The sequence below is a fragment of the Lissotriton helveticus genome, chromosome 11 (genome assembly GCF_964261635.1).
Source record: "Lissotriton helveticus chromosome 11, aLisHel1.1, whole genome shotgun sequence".
Lineage (NCBI taxonomy): Eukaryota > Metazoa > Chordata > Amphibia > Caudata > Salamandridae > Lissotriton > Lissotriton helveticus.
The window spans coordinates 127510844-127533341 of record NC_136072.1 but is presented as its reverse complement, the minus strand read 5'-3'; the positions used below and the strand labels follow the sequence as shown (position 1 = coordinate 127533341).

The following is a 22498-nucleotide window of genomic DNA, read 5'->3' as shown; positions in this document are numbered from 1 at the left end:
TCAACTGACAAATATATCACAGTTGGCTGTGTCAAAGGACTAATTGAATACATGGAGTCTGAACCACTCTCTAATCAGAAAGAGCTATCATGGTGTGCCTTTTTGATTGGATTTAACATCAACAAACGAATCTACTATTCTTTGCTACTTTACAGTTATCAAATGTCACTGAGTTAATTTCGCCATGGTAGAGGCCTATTAAAATATGATTAGAATTAGAAAAGCTGGCTAGTATTATATCTAGGCGATAAAGCACTGTGGTCAAGTAACATGTTACAGTAACTAGTTACTTGTAATTTGATTACATTCCCTGTCTACTTCAGAGTATTAAATACGTTCTTGTATGTAATGTAGAAGTTCTGGATAGAAAATGTCCTCCACATATTGGAGACAACACTCAGCACCTGGGTGACATTGATTACGTCATTAACAAAGATGGACACCAGCTCTAAGGGGCTATCTTGGGAAATGAGATAAGTGGCAACAGGCCGCCGTAGAGGCAGGGTACGCTTCAGAAGAAAAAATGCAGCCATTCAGGTGGAAGGATGTTATAATTTGTCGCCCGCAGAACTGCAAACCACCACGCCTCTTCCCTCTTTCTGTCGCTCTCAGTGTTCCTGGAGCTTCAGAGGTGTAAGGGATAATTCTGATCAGCTTGCGTATCGCTCGTCTCTGCCAATCGAAGACATAAGTTTGGCAGAGCCCAAGGAAAATAAGTCTGATGCTTCCCACTTTCCCACCTTTTAATGTGAATTTAGGTCTAGATACACACCAAGAGCTTTGAAATGGCCCCAAACGTCAGAGGCATGGGAGGTTATAAACCCCCTGTGACTTTCAAGAGACATTTCGCACCCCTGAGATGGAATGTTCTCATTGACTTATACCATCTATTGAAGGCCCTTTCTCTTGGTCCAGACCTTCATCTTCAACACTGGCATTTAACGCTGGAGCAGGTCTCTAATGACCAGTTTAGCCTGCCCTGGAAGGCTTCAAGGCTATATTAAAACATGAGAATGTTGAGAGTTCCATAGAATATAATTTAAAGGCAGGGCCAAAACACATAAGCGCACTTACGGAGTGGAAGTGCATGTAGCTCCTCCCCCCCTCCTTAGCCTCGCCCTCCCCACCCAACACCGCTGGCTAAGAGCCGGCAAAAGTAAATAAAAAAAATGCAAGAACATTGCTTTAATTTACATTTACTGACTCTGAGACAGGCAGTGGGGCGACCTTCCTCCGCCATTGCGGAGGAGCTGCCACTGGTTGTCAAGTGTATACTTCCAACAGCTGTAAGTGTGCTGGTGGTGTGGTGCGGTAATCAAGGCAGAGGCTGGCATATTGCACCCTCTTTAAGTTTCCTACTGAGCCAAGAGCTCTGAAAAAAGCCTGTATTTATTTTGTTTGCAGGTTCCTTTTGTGAAAATCCAATAACTTTATTAGGCCCATCACAGACCCTTTTCATACTATCCAGACTGGAGAGAGAGGGTATAAAAGGGGTCATTGGAAATTCAAAAGGCCCCCGCATTGACAGTATTTTCCAAAAGAAAAAGTCTTACATTTGTCCATGTTTTCAGAGTCTGCAAAGGCCCGGTGGTATATTTATAGAGAACTTCATATAATGTCTGTATTAATTTGTAACATGACCTTTCTGTTTTTGTTTATTTTACCTATCAGGCAGGTATGGCAGCTCTAGAGCACATTTTAAAGTGTTTGCTGCTTCTAATTTTTTGTTTTAAGGATGTACTAATAAGAGGGAAAAACACCAGCGAGATGCTTTCCCTTCCCTTATTTTCCCTCTGTCTTGTTTTTTTCTTATTGTTGCTGTTTTTGCAGTTTTATATTGCATTAACTTGACCTGAAAGTATGGGAGCGCTTTACATGAGCACCAGTTATATTGTTAAGCACACATTAACATTTATTTTGGCACTAGTGGATAAAGCGCCATATTTATATTTTGATGGCATGTATACTCCATCACAACGGTGGCAGAGTATACACATCCCCAACATATTTTCCTGCCCAAATTTATTGTGGGCGGACCTTAGGTTTTTCTACAGCGATGACTACTCCATCACTGCCATAGCCAAACCTCTCCAACAGCTTGACAGAGTAAGGGCCGTCAGAGAAATGGCTAAACGTCCAGGCACCCAATCAGGAAGGGAGGACATGTAGCAATTTTTAGGCATGTTTAGTGTCCTGCTGGGCACATCATGAACCAGCCCCTACCCAGGGGCTGTACCTAGCCATCCCACACCCATCCATCACAGGCATCACCAGTCAAAGGACGCTGTTAATAAAAAAGCTCTGGAGCACAAGACTGGGGCAGTTGCACCCGCACACTACTGGTGTCCCTGCCAATTTATTTATCAACATGTGGACCTTGAAGAGAGAGACATACTACCCAGAAAGATATCTGTGTCTGCCTCCCGGAGAGGGACTACTTTTGTTATCAATGTAACCACTGGGAGAGGAGTTGGCCCACCGGCTAGAGGCGGTCGACCTCAAATCTGGGGAACCGGGTTTGAGTCTCGGCAAGGACGCGCAACATCCTGTGATTCTGGGCAAATCACTTAATCTCCCCAAGCCTAACAAAAATGAATGTGTCCTCATGTAACGCAACTGGTAATCTTGTAAAGCGCTCTGATATCCGATACCTTCAGGTCAAGTTTGCGGTACATAAAACTCCGTATAAAAAACAAAACACTAGTGACATGCCATGAGTTGATGAAAACGTAAAGGCAACTGGCTGAAGTGTGCTGACCTAAACAAGCCAATGGATGATGGAGGCTGATCTAAAACCTATTCTCAGTGTATGTATACACAGCAAGCGGTCTTTAGCGGCGTCAGTTGTAAAATTTGGAAATATTAATAAAAACAGGACTACTTACGTGGCCAACATCAAAATGGCAGCCGGCATGTAGATCAGCATTGCTCGCCTTTGAGCAATTTGTTGGTCTGATTGTGAAGGTCACAGCATATTTCGTCCCAGACACAACCTGAAACGCCAATAAAGATAAATATTAAAACAATTACTGATAGAGTTTTTTTCTGAAGTTACTGAAAAAAGGAGTTTAAAGTATGTCAAAGGTCAGGAGAAATAAAAAATATGAATTTGTAAGAAAAGCCGGGGTAGGTGGAACATGAACTGGTAACTACACCTTTAACGAGAGTGCGATGTAAGACACTGATGGGCAGATTTACCACTTTTTCACGCAGTGCAGTGCAGCAGTCGCAAATACTGCACTACGTGAAAAGGAGAGCACTAAATTTACTGAAATATGGCACTCTCCTCCCCTTTCCCTTGCGCCAGCGCTGAAATTAGCTGCCGTCAGGCCCGGACTGGCCGTTGAGGGCACCGGGCAATCCCCCGGTGCGCCGCAAGGGTGGGGGCCGTTTTTGTTACAGGGCCGTTTTTGCAGCATAGCTGCAAAAGCGGCCCTGTAACAAAATCGGCCGAAAACCGGCCGACAAAGAGCTCGGTCGCACCCCCAGGGAGCCGGCCGAGCACTTTGCCAGGGCCGGTTTTGGTTCTCAGTCCGGCCCTGGCTGCCGTGCGCCACGGAGACACCTTTGCGCCATGGTGCAGCGATGTCTCAGTGAGTCTGATATAGGTTTTGTACTGGAAGGGTAGCCTTGCAGTACAAAATACAATGCAAAGGCTGATTTAAACCATTTTTCTTCTTTGTATGTGCGCTGTACAGTGCAGCACACACTAAAAGTCGGAAAAGGAAGGAGAAATGTAAGCATCTCTCCTTACTTGTGCCTACTCAAAAAGGGCGCAGTTTTCGGATTCTAAACCCTGTCTACTTCATTTAGGAATATGGATTTAGCATCAGAAACCTTGGGTGGTTGCATGGGAACGCCCATGCTCCACCCACGGTACGCCCCCTTGGCACTAAGTAATGCAAAGTAGCGCTATGCACTGCTTTGCTTTATTTTCACGTTATTTCCAGCACTAAACAAGTTTAGCGCTGGAAAGTAAATTTGGAAAAAAACAGATTTTGTGCCGATGTGCGTCACTTTTGTGATGCAAACAAGGCGTAAAATCTTAGTAAATCTCCCCCTGAAAGTCCAGACAATTAGAGAACTGCTATCTTCAGGTATAATGAAATTAAGGTGCATCTAAAAATCATGTTAATTTAAGAATGCGCTTGGTATAAACACATTTAATTACATAGTATAGAAAAAAATTCTAGAGGTGTTAATGTGTAACACGTATGTGCACATTAGTATGTGTTATTTTGCTGTGGTGGTCATTTGTTATGTTTTTCCCTGTTGCTGTCCATTTGTGCTGAATTATTTAAATATAACATTGTTGTATGGTACTGTGGTTGTTCAGTTGTGTTCTGTTTTGACTGTTTTATTGTGCCTTGCTGGGTTTTAATATGTTGGTATGTCGCTTTAAGATTGTTATTCTGTTATGTGCTGTTGCTTACTTTAGACATGCCAACACATGATGTAAACTGTTGAGCCAAAAAAGCACTTCATGCAATTAACGTACCCCTTATAAGCAACTGTTTAATACTATCTAAAGCTGTAAATTACTGCTGCTCCAACAACGCAGTGCTACACTGGGCTGTGCTTTGTGAGGAGAGAGCAGAACGCCATATCTACAGCGATATGGTACTCTTGTCCCTTCTCCGTAGTGCTGGCACACAATCAGGCAGCCGGCACCATGCACACACCTTTGCACCATCGTTCAAGGGTGCCTGTATGAGTCTAGCATAGGTTTTGTAGTAGAAGGATACCTTTCCAGTACAATATAGTATGCTTAGACTAAGTTTAAAAAATGTCCCACTTTGTATGTGTGCTGTAAAGTGCAGGACACATGCAAAATTGGAACAGAAAGGAGAAGTAAATAAAGCATTCCAGCTTTATAGTGCCAATTTAAAATGGCCATTATTGTTTTAAGTGAAACCATGTCTACTGCTTTTAGCAGAAACAGTTTTGCATCAAAAAACAATAGTGGTTGTACGGGAACGCGCATGCACCATCTATGGATAGCCCCTTTGCACTAAGTGACACAAAGCAGTGCTATGACCTGCCTGGTGTTACTTTCACGAGAATGTCCAGCACAAAACAAGTTTTGAGGTGTAAAGTAAATTAGGGAAAAAAGATTTCTCATCGATTTGCGTCCCTTTTGTGATGCAAACATGGCGCAAAATCTTAGTAAATATACACCTTGTTCGTTAATTAGCACTTGCATCGATCACTTTATTGCATTTAAAATTCCAAGCACATATATTTTGGCTTGAAGGAGTGTTCACAGCACTATTACACAAGAATGGATCCTGGGCAGTGCATATTACTGTGATCACCATGATCCAAACTGTGCTGCACCATGTTGAAACAGGAGCCATAAAGGAACAGCTTATAAGTATTACATGCCACAGTGCACATTTGCATATCCACAACCACTTCCTTTTGAGATGGTGCACATCCATGGAAGAAGAATGCTAACTTGAGACGTACTTGTGAAGTCATTTTCAATTTGCCAAACATTAATTTATACTTCTGAATCAAGTTATCCATGAATAACACAAGTATGGTGTAATATATTACATTATCCTATATCTGCTCGCAGGGGTGGGAATCCTTTGCAAAGTGGTTTAACACTCTGCCACACGTGTGAGTTTTTACACGTTCATAGTGATTTTCACAGCCCATTCGGTTAGAGAGTACATTCATATCCTGGGTGAGATTGGGAAGGGGAAAGCCAACAAATTGTGTGAGGATGTGCTCGCAGGGGTTTCTCAAAGAAGGACAAATATTTTCCTGTGGAAAAAACATTACAAAGTTAGCACGAGTGATTGTACTTTTGCAAAGCATTTACACAAAGGAAAAATGTACACCATGAACATGTAGGTGTGTGTAACTTTTTACTCAAGGGATCTTCCTTTGCCAACTTCTGGGGAGTACTTCTGGAAACATTGAGCCTTCCAAAACTCATAGACCTACTCCTCACCTATATATATATATATATATATATATAAAACCTTGGAAGTAGATTTACAAGTTTTTTTTTTAATTGGACCCATAGTGTCTTTTATGTGAGTAAACACTGGGGGGGCTTATTTACAAGGCCCTTGCACCACTTTTGCGTAATTTTTAACATGGGAAAAGTGACGCAAAAGTGGCGCAAGGGGCTTGTAAATCTGCCCCTGGGATGTTTCAGTTCCAAGGTGCACTAAGCTGGAAGTGTACTTTCTTAAATGTATATATGTCAGAGAACTCTTTTTTGCTCGAATACATACACACCTGTGATGTGGCTTCTAGGATGTGGTCCACCTTATAGAGGACGGCGTTGTTGCTCTCTGAGTTGTACTTCTTCACTGAGTGGGCCAGAGGTTCTACTAGTCTTGAGCTGTTCGTCTCTAGAGGCTTTGGGCAACCAAGACATGGAAGAGGAGGAGCTGAAAAATAAAAACAACATTCTGGATAATGCAACCAACAAAAGACATTTTGCCGTTCATCAAACATGAAAGCATTCTAATAAATTGCAACATGGTATAAGTTTAACCCCTTTAGCGCGGCGCACAATTCGCTGCGCTGCGGGCGTTCTATTGCGCAGGCGGGGCCGCGTCCGCCAACGGACGTGCGCAGCAATACCGAGGTAGTGCTCGCGATGGCCGTTGGCCGACGGCAGCAATTAAGGGGTTAAAGCTCACTGTTATGGACCGAGCAGTTGTTAAAGGCCTAATACATAGGCGAGGGCCTGTAACAAGAGAATGGGATATAATCCTGTTAGAACATTCAACCCACATAGGGTAGTATGATCTAAACTAAACAGGGAGAAACAATTTCATGGTTGCAAAAACCTGCCATTCACTAAATCGCAGCCTCCCGGGAAGATTCAAAAAGATGACCAAGAGGGCAAATTAATTATTTATTTAATTTTCCCTTGTGGTCGTCTCTCAAAATCCCCCCCACCACCCCACCGCTCTTACCTGCAGCGGCCGCTGCTGCTAAATCGCAGAAATGCCCTTTCGTGTCAGAAAATTGTTTCTGACTTGTAGAAGGGGATTTGAGACCCACCTCAAATCAAAATAGGAGAGGGTGTTGAAGGGGCATCTCCCTCCTATGGGGGAGCCGCAATGGAATGTTTCAATGCTTTGTGACCACAATTGCAGTCGTAAGTCACCCATCAGATACTCACACCTCAAAGGGAGCGATATCTGCTTCAGGAGAAGCTGCACCCTTTGTAAAAGTGGGGCAGTTTTCCATTTAGAGTCTTGTCACACAGCCTTGGTTGGAGCAGGAAGATGCTTTTTTATAAGCAGCTTATGTACCTTTAATGGACAAGGGCAGCTTTTTAACAAAATAATGACTGTTTCGGAAAGCAAATGCAAAGTTAGTGGCTTTCTGTCCCACATGGGCCTCTATCCTGGCATTCACAGCCATTCACATAGGTTTGTAAATTGTGAATTGGCTGATAATCTTCATTAGGCAGGCCATTTTGCACCCTCCATCCACCACCACCACCAACTCCTCCGTGTACTATATGTGGTGCCACTTATTAGTAGATCGATCACATCATAAACTGCAAACCCATTCACAAACAGGTTGGAGTGCAATTATATATCCAGGTTTTTTGAGTAGGGCTTCATACATCAAAACACAAAAATCTTTACGCACTGTGGGATTGGGAGGGAATACCACCAAAAAGGCCAGGGTGTAAAGGGAGGTATTTCTACATGGAGAAATATTGGGGCATGTTTACAATAGACTTCAGGGGTGTGGCATTGCGCCACAATTAGTAATGCCACACTAAGACATTCTGAAAACAGAGGGATGCACCGTAATTAAAATAATACACCCCCCTGCGTTTTCCCTAGCGCTGGTGCTAAATCTAGCCTAGAATCAAGGCAGGCACACTTGAGCTATAGTGCAAGGGTGCCTGCATTGCAGAGAGTGATTTTTCATGTGCAGGAAGGGGCACCTTCCTGCAAATGAGCAATCACTAATGGTGATTTGCTCTTTCTATTTGTACTGCAGAATGCAGCACACATAGAAACAGCTAAAGCAAGGAGAAATTAATCATTTCCTCTTGTTGCACCTGTTTAAGACCATGTTTTCCTTGGTCTTATTTTTGGCGCTGCCCCATATTTACGCCAGCCTTGTAAATAGGGGGCAGCGTCTAAAAGAAATGAGTGTTGCAGTGGAACGGCCACTGCAACACCCATTGCCTGCCCCTTTCACGCTAAGCGCTGTGTGCATAGGGGCATTATTTACGAGGAGCTGTTAAGTGGCTTAACACTGCCTTGTAAATAAGGCGAAGGGGTTATTGCTGCCAGAACGTCATAAAAAGTGGCGTTCTGGTAGTGATAACCTATTGTAAATATGTCCCTTAGTTTCCTGTGGAGAATAAGAAAACAGAAAATGCTTTTGCTCCTCACATGAGCAAATATGCAAGAATTCCAGAACACTACTTGGAAAAAAGCTACAATCAAACCTTTCCAGGAGGGCTGCTGGGCACCCTGGTGTATTCCCCAAAAAGGCAGAATGTTCCCCCTCTATAGATAGTAGCAGATTGGAGTAAATTTCAGTCTGCTTTTTGTGAACCAGGACCAATTAGTGCAGTTTAGGTATTCACAAGTGTGTCATTGAGATACAGTTGTGAATATGGAGACGTGCGCATGCGCACCAAGACTTGGTTGACTTTACTTCTGTCTTACCATGGATTGTGCAGTTTTGCTGAATGTTGGCTATGGAATGCTTGAGATCCACATACACAGTTGACTTGCAGGAACCAGAAACCTGTCAGCAAATGGAAAAAAGCCAATGTGAAATGGAAAAGGTTAGAGTAGAAGAACACTGCACCAGTTTCATAGAAGTCTGAATGCCAGCTTGGATATTCACACGTCATACTTACATATAAAATGTTATCTTTTTTATGAAGGTACATGAAAGGACGTTTTACAAAAAGGCACCACCAGAAGCATCAAATTTGCCAAACTTTCCAAGCACTTTCTTTCTGTCTGTGGCAAACCCAATGTTATTTACAACTGTGTTCAGTGTCACACTGCATCTACATTAATGCTTCCTTGTGCTGATGTACATCTTGAATCTTCATGCCCCTCCCAGAAAAAAATCAAACAGGTATTGTGGAACCCTTATTGTTGCTGAGTGTTGATGAAGGAAGATTGGGTAAGAGAAACCTGTTTACTTTTCATTGGATTGCCCCTTTAAGTAGTATACACATTTTGCTTAATGACACAGTAGTAGTAAGTTTAGGATTTTGTCTTAAGTTAGTTCTGTGAATCGGGCCCGCTGAGGTTTAATGTCCAAAATAATTTCATGATATATGCACAAACAACGTACTTTAGTTGGACTGCAATGTCCATGCAACTCTTTGGATTCCTTCTTGGAGCAAGTAGTTTCCTTGATTGTATATTCAATATTATAGTTTGTTCCAGCCACCACCTGCATAAAAAATATAGCACATTTTAGTATGAACTTAATTGAGAAATGCAAACACATGTAACACTGAGTAAAAGAGAGCAAACAGAAATGTAGGTTTTGTTGCAACAAGGAATGTACATGAGTCTCTTACGTCAGTCTCAGTAAAGCTGTGTGTTAATACGTAAATGGTCTGTTATAAATGGTATGTTCATAGGTGAGTCCCTTCATCTCAATTCTGCAACATGGCCATATTTCATAAAAATATGCAACAATGCAAGAGTCAGTGGAATCATGTCTTCACACACTTGTCCATAGCAAGGCACATTGGTAGGGCTGAAATTTCAGCTGGTAGTGTAATGTCTCCACCGAGGAGGATGGTGATATCCGAGGAGGGCACAATGTCCATTGATCAAGTGTGATACAATAGCTGGCTGGCACCCCTGTCAATCAGTATGAGAGGGTATGGAAGTCTTGCTGTCAGTGTGATGTGAGTATTCTGAGAGGAGAGGAGTCTGTCTGTGCCTTTTCAGAGATGTGGGACCTTTCTTCTGACTTACACACCAGTACATGGAGCAGTTGGAGGAAGGTTTGGCAGCTCTCTTCTGGCAAAGTGTGGTCCCAGCACTCCACCTACTGCTCCAGTCCAAAGGTAAGTGGAGAGATACCTTCTATTAGACTCTGTGTTTCTGTGTTGTCTGTCCAGATGCTGAGTCAGCTTACTGTTTACAGCTTCATGATTGATTACGCTGAAAGATAACTTTACCTTTTCAGCTTAAGCTGCCTCTCGTGAAGGCACACATGATCAACAGAAGGCAACTGCATTTTGCAGATGGTTACTTTTAGGACAATACAAGCAGGTGGTTCAAGGGTTTATTCAAGAGAAAAAATCCATACAACTGACCACAGGCAGGCAGGAATAAACTGACCTGTCCTGGAATCCCACGTTCCCACCATAACATTTAGAATGATATTGCACAGTTCCCATAATTGAATAACCTAGTCATAGAACACAACACTTCCCCTTCTAAAAACAAAATGAAAAATAAGAACAACTCCAAAATCTAGCAGTAGAAATACCTTTAGAACATCAGGGATCTGTCATTACCATGTAAATGTACATGTATTTATATAGCGCAAATCACCAACACGGTATCTAAGCGCTTGCTTAGGGAACCCGTCCTGGTATTCCCCCGTGAGATACCCCGGCAGGGTATCCACAAGGTGAAAGCCAGGCATCCCGCCGCGAGGGGCCGTAGTGGAGATTAAGCAAGCTATTGCCCAGAGTCGCAGAGTGTGACCCTGTGAGTCGAGTAGGCACCGGAGCGAGAATTGTCGAGTCCGTGGAATTTTTGAGCCCGAGACCCGCCGAAGCGGGGAATCGAACCCTGGTCCACAGCCAATCTCAGCTTCCGGGTCTGCCGCCTCTAACCACTGAGCCACGCTTCACCATAGTCTAGCTCCATTAAAATACTTTTATATAATGCTCCAAAACTGTTATTTACCCTTTGTCTGTTAGCTTTGAACCCACCTTTCTGCACTGCATTAACATTGTCGTCTTCTGATTAATTTCTTTCCTTATTCTCTTTCAGCTCCTTCACATACCAAGAGGTGTTCTCAATGTGATGTGCCATGGATATAGTTTCATCTAATGATGGATCCTTCATTTAGAGTAATTTCTCCTGTATCTTTAGATTACTCATCCTATCTATTAATTGGTGCCTTATTATTTCTTCTTGCACATTTCTAAATTTACAAGAAACTAACAACATAGCCACATATTGTTCTATGGTTTGGCCCAGCTATTGCTCTCACAAGAAAAATATGTGGTGTTACACCACAATGCTTAATTTTCCCCCCTTAATTTTTCACTGCCCTCATAGCCATCACCTACTCGTCCTCATGACCTTCCAGCCATCTGACCTATCAACTACATCATATTCCTCATTGAAAGGTACAGGTAAAGTTTTAATGACTTTCCTTTCCTTGACACTAAACTGTGTTTGAACATGGTAAGTTTCCTTTTTCATACAAAGACATCCTCTCAAATTGCCATCAAATATGCCTTGAATGACTCTTTCCAACATAGGCGGACCTACCAGCATCCCGTGAGGGCAACGGGCACTGTGAGGGAAGCGACATCGGCGGCACAGACACTTGCCTCTCCACGCCGGACCCACCAGCAGTAGCGGGAGAACTCCAGTTCCCAGCTGCTCCGGCTGACCAGGCGCACCTGTGACACCTAAGACGCGCCCGGAGATGCTTGAAAACAGCAGAGCGCCGAGCGCTCAGTGGGGCACACATAGGCGGACCTACCAGCATCCCGTGAGGGCAACGGGCACTGTGAGGGAAGCGATATCGGCGGCGCAGACACTTGCCTCTCCACGCCGGACCCACCAGCAGTAGCGGGAGAACTCCAGCTCCCAGCTGCCCCGGCTGACCAGGCGCACCTCTGACACCTGAGACGCGCCCGAAGGCGCTTGAAAACAGCAGAACGCCTCCGACCACGCGAGTCGCGCGCGGGAGCGACCGGGAGAAGCCCGGGACAAGGGCGGGACATTGTAGCTGAGCTCCATTATACCCGACTTTTATATTATTTCCTGTATGTTTGTTTTAATGTTTGAATCATAAGGTCGCAGGATAAGGAGTTGAAATAAGCCCTTTACTACTGTAGTTTGGTCTTCGTGCTGGTTTCGGTTCCCAATAACCGAACGCCTTAGAATAAATCGACAGTATTAACAATGTCTAAGGCTAAAGCTGTTAAAACCCCCCCTGTATCAGCCACGTTAGACAACTATCTTGTGAAAGTTGTGAACAAAATCAACAGTGAACGACGTTGGTCGTTAGGCCGGGGGGCTTCTTCTGTTTCACCGCCTACATCGCCTATTTTACTGTCTGTATCCCCACCGGATGATAGTTGTGATCCTGTTCACCCTGATTTATTAAACATGGAAGCTCCCGCCTCTCCATTTATAGAACCAGCGCCTAATCAGGAAAAAACGGGTGCTTCTCATGATTCTCCAGCTCAGCGCTTGCCGGCCTCTAGAACACAGAGAGTACTGAGATCATGTAGGAACACACAAACTAAACGGGAGGGGCGCAACAATAAAAGAGCAGAATCGCCACCCATTAGTGTTGCATGTGCTACCGAGTCAGTAGTTAACAATGCCACAGTTAAAATAGACACTGAGCAATTAGATCTCTTGATTAGTATTATAGACGCAAAAATTGCCAAGATCGTTAAACCCCTAATTGCTCAAGTTGACCTGATTTCTGCGGAAGTAGTGAGATTAGGTGGCCTTCTGGGACCCCAAATCAACATAACTGAAAGTAATAAAGCTGTTGAAAAGGGTCCGGGGGTTAATAATGGGACCTCTAAGCTTCCCAATGGGGGTTCTTGTACAGTTGAACCAGCTGTACTTGTAGCCCCGGAACCTGCATGTAAAAACCCACCGTCAGCAACAGGCCCAGAGAGAAAGACAGGGCAAGCAGAAGTGAAGAATAGATGCTTGGTTAACTCACAACCAGATTTACCACCGGACTGTGCACCGTTTGTGGCAGTCCTAACCAATGTCCCACCGGTAAGAGAGACCGGGCACTCAAACACGCCAGAATCCCATGATTCCTTGAAGAACAAAACTGTGTCATGGCTTAATCGAGAGTGTGGGTTTCCAGTGGCATTATCACACCAGATCTTAACCACTAGAAGAGCCACCTGGGTAGGCAGATCTCATAAGAATACCAGTGGCGATTGTGTCATTATTAATTTTAGAAATCCACATCTTGCCAATACTGTATTGTTAAGAGCCACCTCTTTACCCCATAACAACCAGGGTATTACACTTCGACCTCTGGGATATTTTTACAGGCACTTAATCCAGCAGCCCTTCAATGATTCTGTTAGGGGCAGAGGTAACAGCACTGATGGGTCTACTGGTTTTGAGGTTGTTACATCGAACCGATATCAACCCCTGAGTGGCCTAGAATCTAATGATTGACTTGAACTTGGCCGGGTCCATTCTCTACCTGGTGTAGAAGCTTGTTTATCGGGTGTTGGGGCGGAGGCCGGAAAACCAGGTAACTCAGTGAGTGCATGTGGGGGTGGCAATTTCAACATTACAGACACTTTAGGGGATGTACGAGGTGGCTGTAGCAATGGCATGGAGGTAGCTAAGTTCCCTCGACCAGGGACCAGGTTCCTCAGCTGGAACATTGCCGGGCTAAACAGTAAGGCAAAAGATGTTAAGTGGAGGGACTGTCTTACTGATTGTGATATCATCGGGCTCTAGGAAACTTGGGATATAAATAATACTTTTCGTTTGGATGGGTATGCAGCTTTTTGGTCGCCAGCAGTTGCTTCCCCTATGGGGAGGGCGAAGGGTGGACTCTTAACCCTTATCTCACTAAAACTTGAGGGCACTTATACCAAAGTGGAGACAGGTACGCCTTACTGCTTGGCTGTGGAAATTTTAACCAAAACCACTGGCACCTGGCTCATTGTTAATTTTTATAACTCCTTTGATAAGGCTTTTTTTAATGAACATCTAGTCAGTTTATATGATTTCTTAGAATTGTATAATGTTAACAGTACAAATTGTTATTCGGTTATAGTGCTTGGAGATTTTAATGTTCATTGTTGTAACGGCAATTGTTATGTCTGGGACAGTCTAGGACCAGCTAACCAAGATAACATTCATTTTGAGCATTCCCCGCAGGGATCGTGTTTAGAAGAATTGATGGCTGGAAACGATCTGATCTACCCAACCCAACCCAATTTAGGGGGGGCGTTCCAACTTTTCGAGGCAAAGGCTCTGGGTCAACTATTGATTATATCTTTGTCAGCCTAAATGTGGCAAACAGGGTTTGCCAGTATAATGTCTCCTGGTCCTCATATGGTGATCATAACCCTGTAAGGCTGACCTTGGTAGATGACCTAAAGAAAAAAGATAAAACTAACTTGACAGTTGGAATGTCATATTTAAGACCCACCGATCAAGCACGATGATTGAAATGGTGCTGGGTAGTGCCTAAGGAGTTTGAGGACAATTTGCTTGCAAAGGTTGGCCAAGAAATGTCTACCTGTTTGACAGATGGCATAGTCGGTGAGGAGGTCCTTATGGCCTACAGTAGAATTTGTACCCAGATCGATAGTGATCTTAAAAAAGTAGTTAAGGCGCAATCAAGGAACGGGGAGAAATGGTTTGACCACAACTGTTCAATAGCCCTTCGGAAGATGATGGTAGCATTGAAATCCAACCCTCCTGATAAAGTGGAAGAAGCTGTTCTTAGGAATTCATACTAAATGGCACAAAAAAATCGGAAAAATGAAATCAGGGGGGAGGCCTGGAATGAGCTTTTATCCATTGATGTAATTAAAAATAGCGCAAAATTTTGGGCTGTGGTTAATAAGCCTTTTTTCCAGGACAAAAGCAACAGTGAGCTTGATTACGGTATCCAGGAACATGGCTGGTACAGTCATTTTAAACAGGTCTATGATGGGGAAGGGATGCCCGCAGGTCCAGTACTAAATATGGAAAAATATTCACTGTCATTTACAGAGCTAGAGGTTACGCAAGCTATAATGCAAATGACGAGTAATAAGGCCCCGGGACCAGATGGAGTGCCGGCAGACCTTTTTAAAGCAGATGTAAAGACCTGGACAAAGATATTGTATAATGTCTTTGTCAATGCTTGTCACTTGGGCTTGCCACTTACATGGGCAAGATCTGTTATTATACCAATATACAAAAAAGGGAATAGAGGTGACCCGAGTTGCTATCGCCCGATATCCTTAATTGACTCCTCTGTAAAAGTACTTGGTAGGGTGGTCTTAAGCCAACTGACTGGATGGCGTGAGGAAACGGGAACGCTTTCTGTAGCCCAGTATGGCTTCAGAAAAGGGAAGGGCACAATAGATCAATGCCTAAATCTGCAACTACTGATAGGAAAATACACGGTGTCAAAGAAGGGAGCACTATTTTTGGCCTTAATGGACTTGTCCTCGGCCTTTGACCGAGTAAACAGGTCAAAGTTGTGGTCCAATCTTTTAACTCTAGGCGTAGACAAAAATATCGTCTATTTTTTAGTGGACCTGCACAGGGATTTATCTGCAACGGTGAGGTACGACCAGCAGGGCAATTGTACGGAAGGCATACCCATTTCAAATGGAGTGAGGCAGGGGTGTATTTTGGCGCCCCTGCTCTTTACATTATATATCAACAACTTAGATTCCTCCATAATTGCCTCCTGTAAAGATATTCCCTGCGCAGGGAAACGCTTGATTCCCGCACTTCTATATGCGGACGCCGCCGCACTCTTAGCGAGAACGGCAGTGGGACTCCAGTTATTGTTAGACTCTTTCTCGGCCTTTATGAAGTCACTAGACTTAGGTGTAAACTTTTCGAAATCACACATAATGGCCATTGGTTAGAAATCCCTAAAGGTTAAAACCCTTTATTGCGAGGGACATATACTAACTAGGGTCTCGTCGTTTCCATATTTAGGAGTATTATTCGACGAGCAAGGATCCTGGGGAACCCAAATTACAGCGAAAAAACCTGTTTTGATCAGAGCCACATCGGCTGTGTTGGGTTTTGCCAGGAAGTTAGGAGCTAGGCCAACGAAGGCCCTAATTCAAATATATAGAGCGAAGTGTATATCACTAGCTATGTATGGGGCCGATTTGTGGGGCATTAAAAATACGAAGGCCATTCAGATTCTTGAAGATAGGTTTTTAAAGAACCTTCTAACTGTCCCTAAAACAACAGCCAATTACATCGTCCACCAGGAATGTGGAATTGGCTTTGTTGAAGATGCAATTGACGTGGCACCCCTACAGAAATGGATAACTACTTGGCTAAACCCTGATTTAGTACTAAACCATGACATCTTGAAAGATTGCATGTCACTCGATCGTGGGTTGTGTATACCCTGGCTCAAATACGTCCAGAAGCTGTCAGTTAAGCTGGGTAGACCAGAACTATATAACTCCCCAGAAACACTAGAGAAGGGAGATATAAAATGGTCCAAGGAAACATACCTGAACTTAGCAACCATGGATAGAGAAGAGAGAGAGCTGGAAAAGGTGACAGTAAGGGCCCACCAGCTATGTAAAACAACACTATCCATGGAACCATATTTAGGCTTTGCCACAAACAACAATCACCGTTTTTTATTGATCAGATTTAGATTTAATCAATTTCATTTTCTTCTCGGTGAACAGAAAGGTTGGAAGAAGGTAGATGACCTTGGGCCCTGTACCTGTGATAGCTTCTCGGGGCAGGACATCATGCACTTCATATTTTTCTTTGAGCACCTTACTGTCATTAGGAAGCGTTTTATTTTTCCAATTTTAATTAACAAAGGTTTTATGCAAGTGAGACAAGACCTTCTCTATTTGCAAATGCTGACAAATGAATGGGAAACTTTTAACATTGCTAATTTTGTATCTGCAGCTGTAAGAACCCTGAGGAAAATAACTTAATATCTTATAATCATGTATACTTTTATCATTGTGTTAAAATGTAATCAGTTTGTACCATTTTCATTTATTGATTATATATGTATTTATGAATATTGACTGTGCTCTATATATTAAGGATTTACATTTGCTAACATAAACTGATTTTTAGAATGCTTTTATGGTTTGCACATAAACCGAATAAAGATATTTGACTGACTGACTGACTGACTCTTTCCAATCCCCCAATGCTATTCCTGTGATTTCATCTGTATTGAGCAGGCAGTGCAAATGATACCTGCTCCTCCCATGTTTTTGCAGAATCCTGGTACTCCGGTGGAAGGATTGGAAAGAGAGAGAGAGCAGCAAACAGGATAAAAAAGGAGTTCTCTAAAGGCCCGCAAAGCACTTCTCAGGACAGTGGGCCCAAGACGTCTCCCATTCCAAAGGTAAAGGGTACCAGATTAGAAACTGGGATCTAGATAAGGCTTCTGGGTTATGTCAGGGCTGTCATCAAGCAGGTCATAAGGAAGGAGATGTAGCATGTTCGAAAAAGACCCCTATTGGTGACAGTTCAAGAGATTGGATAACATAAGGAGTGGGGGTAGAGGTGTACTCTGGAAAGGCCAGAGGTTATACAGAGGCTATTTTAGTTTCCTTGGGTGGGGTGGATATTGAAGCCCTGGCTGTCTTGCTTCCAAGCTTGGAGAAGTATAGACAAAGGCCAAAGATTAATTGAACTGAGTTAGAGGTTCTGAGAGATACAGGTGCCAATCTCATGATGGTGCCATCTAGACTGGTTTCCCCAGACCAAATTTTGCCTGGTGTCAGTCACTTGATTACCAATGTTGATAATGAGACTAAGCTCCATCCAATGGCCTTGGTGAACGTAGAATGGAGAGGGGTTACTGGCCCAAAGAAGGTGGTTGTGTCCCCTGCCATCCCAGTGTAGTGTCTGTTGGGAAATAGGCTTGAGAGTTCTGCATTGACAGAGGTGGAGAGGAAGGCTCATGCACAAATGCTAGATCTTCCTGAGTGTGTGTGTGGTACTACACCAGCAACACATCAGGAAAGTCATAGGAACCTGGTTCCTGAAACAGTAGAAAAAGTGACCCAAAACTAGAGAAGGGGATAGAAGTCTGCTGAGGCACCTTCTAAGAGGTCACAGGACTAGGGAGAGAGTTTTCCTGAGGGAGATTGCCCTGGTGAACTGTGGCTGATGGAGTCTGTCCTGACCTGGCAGAACTTTTAAGTGCAGGGGCACCCTCCAGAAAGGACCTATGTCACGTACAAAGACAGTGCCCTACTTTTTAAGGCCTTGGGAAGCAAGCTGCAAGGCAAGAAGAGGGAGATGTCAGTGGAACTCACAGGATCTACTGGGAGGATGGATTTCTGTAAACTGAGGCCAGGGAGCCCAAACCAGGGACAGCCTGGAGAGTGACCATTCCCAAAATATAAAGAGAGTTCATCCTTACTTTGGACCATGGAATCCCCCTAGCTGAACACCTGGGGCAAACCAAAACCTGGGACAGGTTGGTTACCATTTTCATTGGCCAGGGTTTGAGTTCCTAAAGAGGTGGTCTCTGATAGAAGGACCAATTTAATGTCTGCAAACATAAACGCTATGTGGGATGAATGTGGTGTGAGCTACAAGCTCACTACCCTGTATCACCCTCAAACAATTGGTTCAGAATCAGCAAATGTTTACAATAATCACCACAACTGACATTCAGGAAGAGTCATTCACTGAACATGTTTCCAGTGGTAACTCACAACAGAGGAGTGGGTTTGTTTGCTGTATAAAATGCAAGGCTTGCAGCAGCAGTTCGAATAGCTCTCGTTTCATCATCCCCAGCACTTCTAGGGAGTACACAGTCAGAAACGTTGTGACCTGTAACACTGAGTACTGTATGTATTGTTTTTTGTGCCCTGGTGGCAAAATCTACATTGGTAGCACTATTTACAAGGCCCAGAAGAGGGTCTTGGAATACATATGGGCGATACGCCACAATGATATTCCATATCCAGTGGCAAGACACTTTGGGGAAATGCATTTTAAAAATGATAAAGTTCTGCCATTGAACCCGTTATAAAGGGGGGCAACAAAAAGAAAAAATTGGGCATTCTTGAGTCGAAATTCATTATTGAATTTGATACACTGACGCCTTTTTGTCTCAATTCCGAGGAAGAACTTGCAGTTCATATGGGCTAAATGAGTTTATGTTATTTGTATGCTACCACTTCTCTGACTTTACGAGTGTTGTGAATTTTAACTTGGTTTTAATCACTATGGGCCAGATGTAGGAGAGGAAATACCGGTCGGTAACGGCCGAATAAGGCCGTTACCGACCGGTATTTAGGAATCGGCATGTAGGGGCCAGCATTTTACAGAATCGGTAAATTTACCGAATCTGTAAAATACCGAATCGGTAATTTTACCGATTCGGTAATTCCACATGTAGGTGACACTCCTGAGAGTGCCACAGGCCTTTTAGAGTCGGTATTTTACCACCCAATCCTATTGGGTGGTAAAATACCGAATGCAGGTGTGCATGCACATCTGTGCATGCACACCTGTGCCATGTGACACACAGACATGCCCTTATGGCCACATGGCACACATGTCTGTATTTGGGGTGCTAGAGGGTGTCAAAGTGACACCCCCTGCACCCTTGCAGGATTCGGTATTTACCGATTCGGTAAATACCGAATCGGTATTGCCCATTGATTCCTATGGTGTAGTAAAGAAGGGTCCCAGTGGGAATCAGTACATTTTGATTAAATTTATTGTAGAGCAGTAAGAATAAATACCAAACAGTGTCACTTAATCACAATGAATGAACCATATTATTTGGTAAATGACAGTGCTCCAGAAAGGAAAGGGGGGTGGGATAGCGTGAAGCTGTGAGGGAAGAGGAAAGTGAGGAAATAAAGTTAAATACAACTTGTGTATTGCGAAATTAATTCAAATTACAATACAGTTACATGGCTTCAGATCTCTGAGCCGAAGAACGAGGGATCATAACATATCCCGGAAATTAAATCAGTTTCTGTTGACACAGGATTATTCAAATTAATGCGGGAGTGTCAACTGAACAGAGGATGGAGGTAGCCGTCGACGTTTCAACCCCACGCTACATATGTAGGCGTATCTAGTGCCTTACAACGGGGTCTTCATCAGGACAGGGTAAACAACAGGGGAGCACTACAGTATCTGCTCGAGTCGAGCAAGTCGCATGGCTTTGTTCACATAAGTCTCATTGGTTCCACACGTAATATCTTAAAAGCCCGCGATAGTAGGGAGAATCCTATGTCGTCTGCAACCGCGGGAAGGCTACGATGCAGAGCTCCGTGCATTTCACAAAGAAGATGCAGCAGACTTGATGCGATCCGCTGGGACGCACCGCCGATGTCCTTTAACGACATAGGATTCTCCCTACTATCGCGGGCTTTTAAGATATTACGTGTGGAACCAATGAGACTTATGTGAACAAAGCCATGCGACTTGCTCGACTCGAGCAGATACTGTAGTGCTCCCCTGTTGTTTACCCTGTCCTGATGAAGACCCCGTTGTAAGGCACTAGATACGCCTACATATGTAGCGTGGGGTCGAAACGTCGACGGCTACCTCCATCCTCTGTTCAGTTGACACTCCCGCATTAATTTGAATAATCCTGTGTCAACAGAAACTGATTTAATTTCCGGGATATGTTATGATCCCTCGTTCTTCGGCTCAGAGATCTGAAGCCATGTAACTGTATTGTAATTTGAATTAATTTCGCAATACACAAGTTGTATTTAACTTTATTTCCTCACTTTCCTCTTCCCTCACAGCTTCACGCTATCCCACCCCCTTTCCTTTCTGGAGCACTGTCATTTACCAAATAATATGGTTCATTCATTGTGATTAAGTGACACTGTTTGGTATTTATTCTTACTGCTCTACAATAAATTTAATCAAAATGTACTGATTCCCACTGGGACCCTTCTTTACTACACCATATAGCACCCAGGTCCCATGCGGATTGATTGGGTAAAACCCCCCCCTTATATATATATATATAAACATTGATTCCTATGGGCTTCAAGGCCGATCTTACCGATTCGGTAAATGTGAAAAGAAAATTACCTACATCTGACTACTTCTATTTTACCGATTCATAAATACCGAATCGGTAAAATTCGGTATTTATGAATCGGTAAAATAGAATTACCTACAGCTGGCCCTATATCTTGTAGTTTCTTTTCACTCAGGTATCTCCACTTATCAAGAATAGACCACAGTCAGCTGAATATCAAGATTTCTTTCTGTAGATGAACTATAGGAGCTTTTCCCACTTGTATGTAATAGTTGGACATTTAAATATTCAAGGCTATTCAAGCCTTTCGATTGGGGTCACCACCTTAAACCGGGAAGTTTTTGTTATTTTAACACTTACATTTTGGTGTATCACTTCTGTTTCTAGCATTAATATTGATCGCACAAGATATGCATCATATTGGGAGTAACCCCGATCTGTAAAATAATCCTCTGCATATGACATCTACCCACACAATGTGTTCGCCCTGAAAGTGACTGATCCGTTGGCCTCTAGATACACTGGAGTAGTAATTTGTCTGACTCTGTGTACAGAGACACCTTGCTCAGTAGGCATTAGTGTATACAGTCTACGTTGGTTTGCTAACATTAGCGTGTATTCATTGCATTGGTTTACGTTACTATGACTATTGTCTTGTTTGTATTGATATTGTAAACCAATCATTAATGACATGGACTGGCAGTCCTAATCTGCGCTAACAACGCAATCTGCATGGCAATATGTAAGGGGTGTTTATTTTTCAAAGCTTACATTTACAGGGAATCTGTATCAACTGTTCAAACCGTTGGCGCTTGTTTATATTGGTCAATGACATGTCTGACAAAATGTCTAGGGTATTGGTGACAATAACCAATCACAGACGACAGGGGCGGACAGTCAAACTATGTGCTAAAGATACGAACTGCCAGTCAATATGTATGCAGTGTTTATTTACTCATGTTAATATTCCTAGAGATATTTACTGTTCAACTGCCAAGACATATTCATGCTGGTCTTTGACATATCTAGAGAAATATCTTGTGCGTATTGATAACCTTAAACCATTTATAGAACGAGATGTGCAGTCAAAAATTGCATTATTTGAGTTTATCAGCATCATGCCATGTAATAACATTCATTTTGTAAATAGCACTTGCTTTGAAGTACTTTGTGTAGATACCTCCCCTTTCGTGTTGGGGGAAGCTAAATTGTTACCTTGATTTTGTAGCACAGGACTGTCCGAGTATTCCTTGATACATACCGCAATTTTTACATGTGCACCTTCATCACCTTATCACTTGCACTGTGTCAATACCAGGAGCACCATGTTTTGACTAATGTCATCTTGTGATATTGTTTTTGCCCTCAGATACACACCCTTACATCACAAAAATGTATTTTATGCGACTCTGGTTGATTATGGGGTATGCTCTGGCTTGGCTCACTCAGATCATTGGTGGTTTTAAATGTATCCTAAAAAAACATTCTCCTTTGACTTTTTCAATATTACCCTTGGTTCCTAGGTATAAGGTGTTGGCCTCTGGTGTATAAGTTCTGACTGAAC

The 22498-nt window shown here is 43.2% G+C and overlaps 1 protein-coding gene across 4 annotated transcripts in view; it reads right to left on the bottom strand.

Moving 5' to 3' along the window:
• Positions 1-22498, bottom strand: part of LOC144791842 (T-kininogen 1-like) — a 269931-nt gene that overhangs the window by 42100 nt on the left and 205333 nt on the right. For all 4 annotated transcript variants that reach the window (XM_078666624.1, XM_078666621.1, XM_078666623.1 and 1 more), the window contains 4 exons: positions 9319-9420; positions 8673-8754; positions 6256-6410; positions 2886-2993 (listed from right to left, as the gene is read on the bottom strand). In XM_078666624.1, the coding sequence (XP_078522750.1) occupies positions 2886-2993; positions 6256-6410; positions 8673-8754; positions 9319-9420 (447 nt within the window). The remainder of the gene's footprint in view (positions 1-2885; positions 2994-6255; positions 6411-8672; positions 8755-9318; positions 9421-22498) is intronic.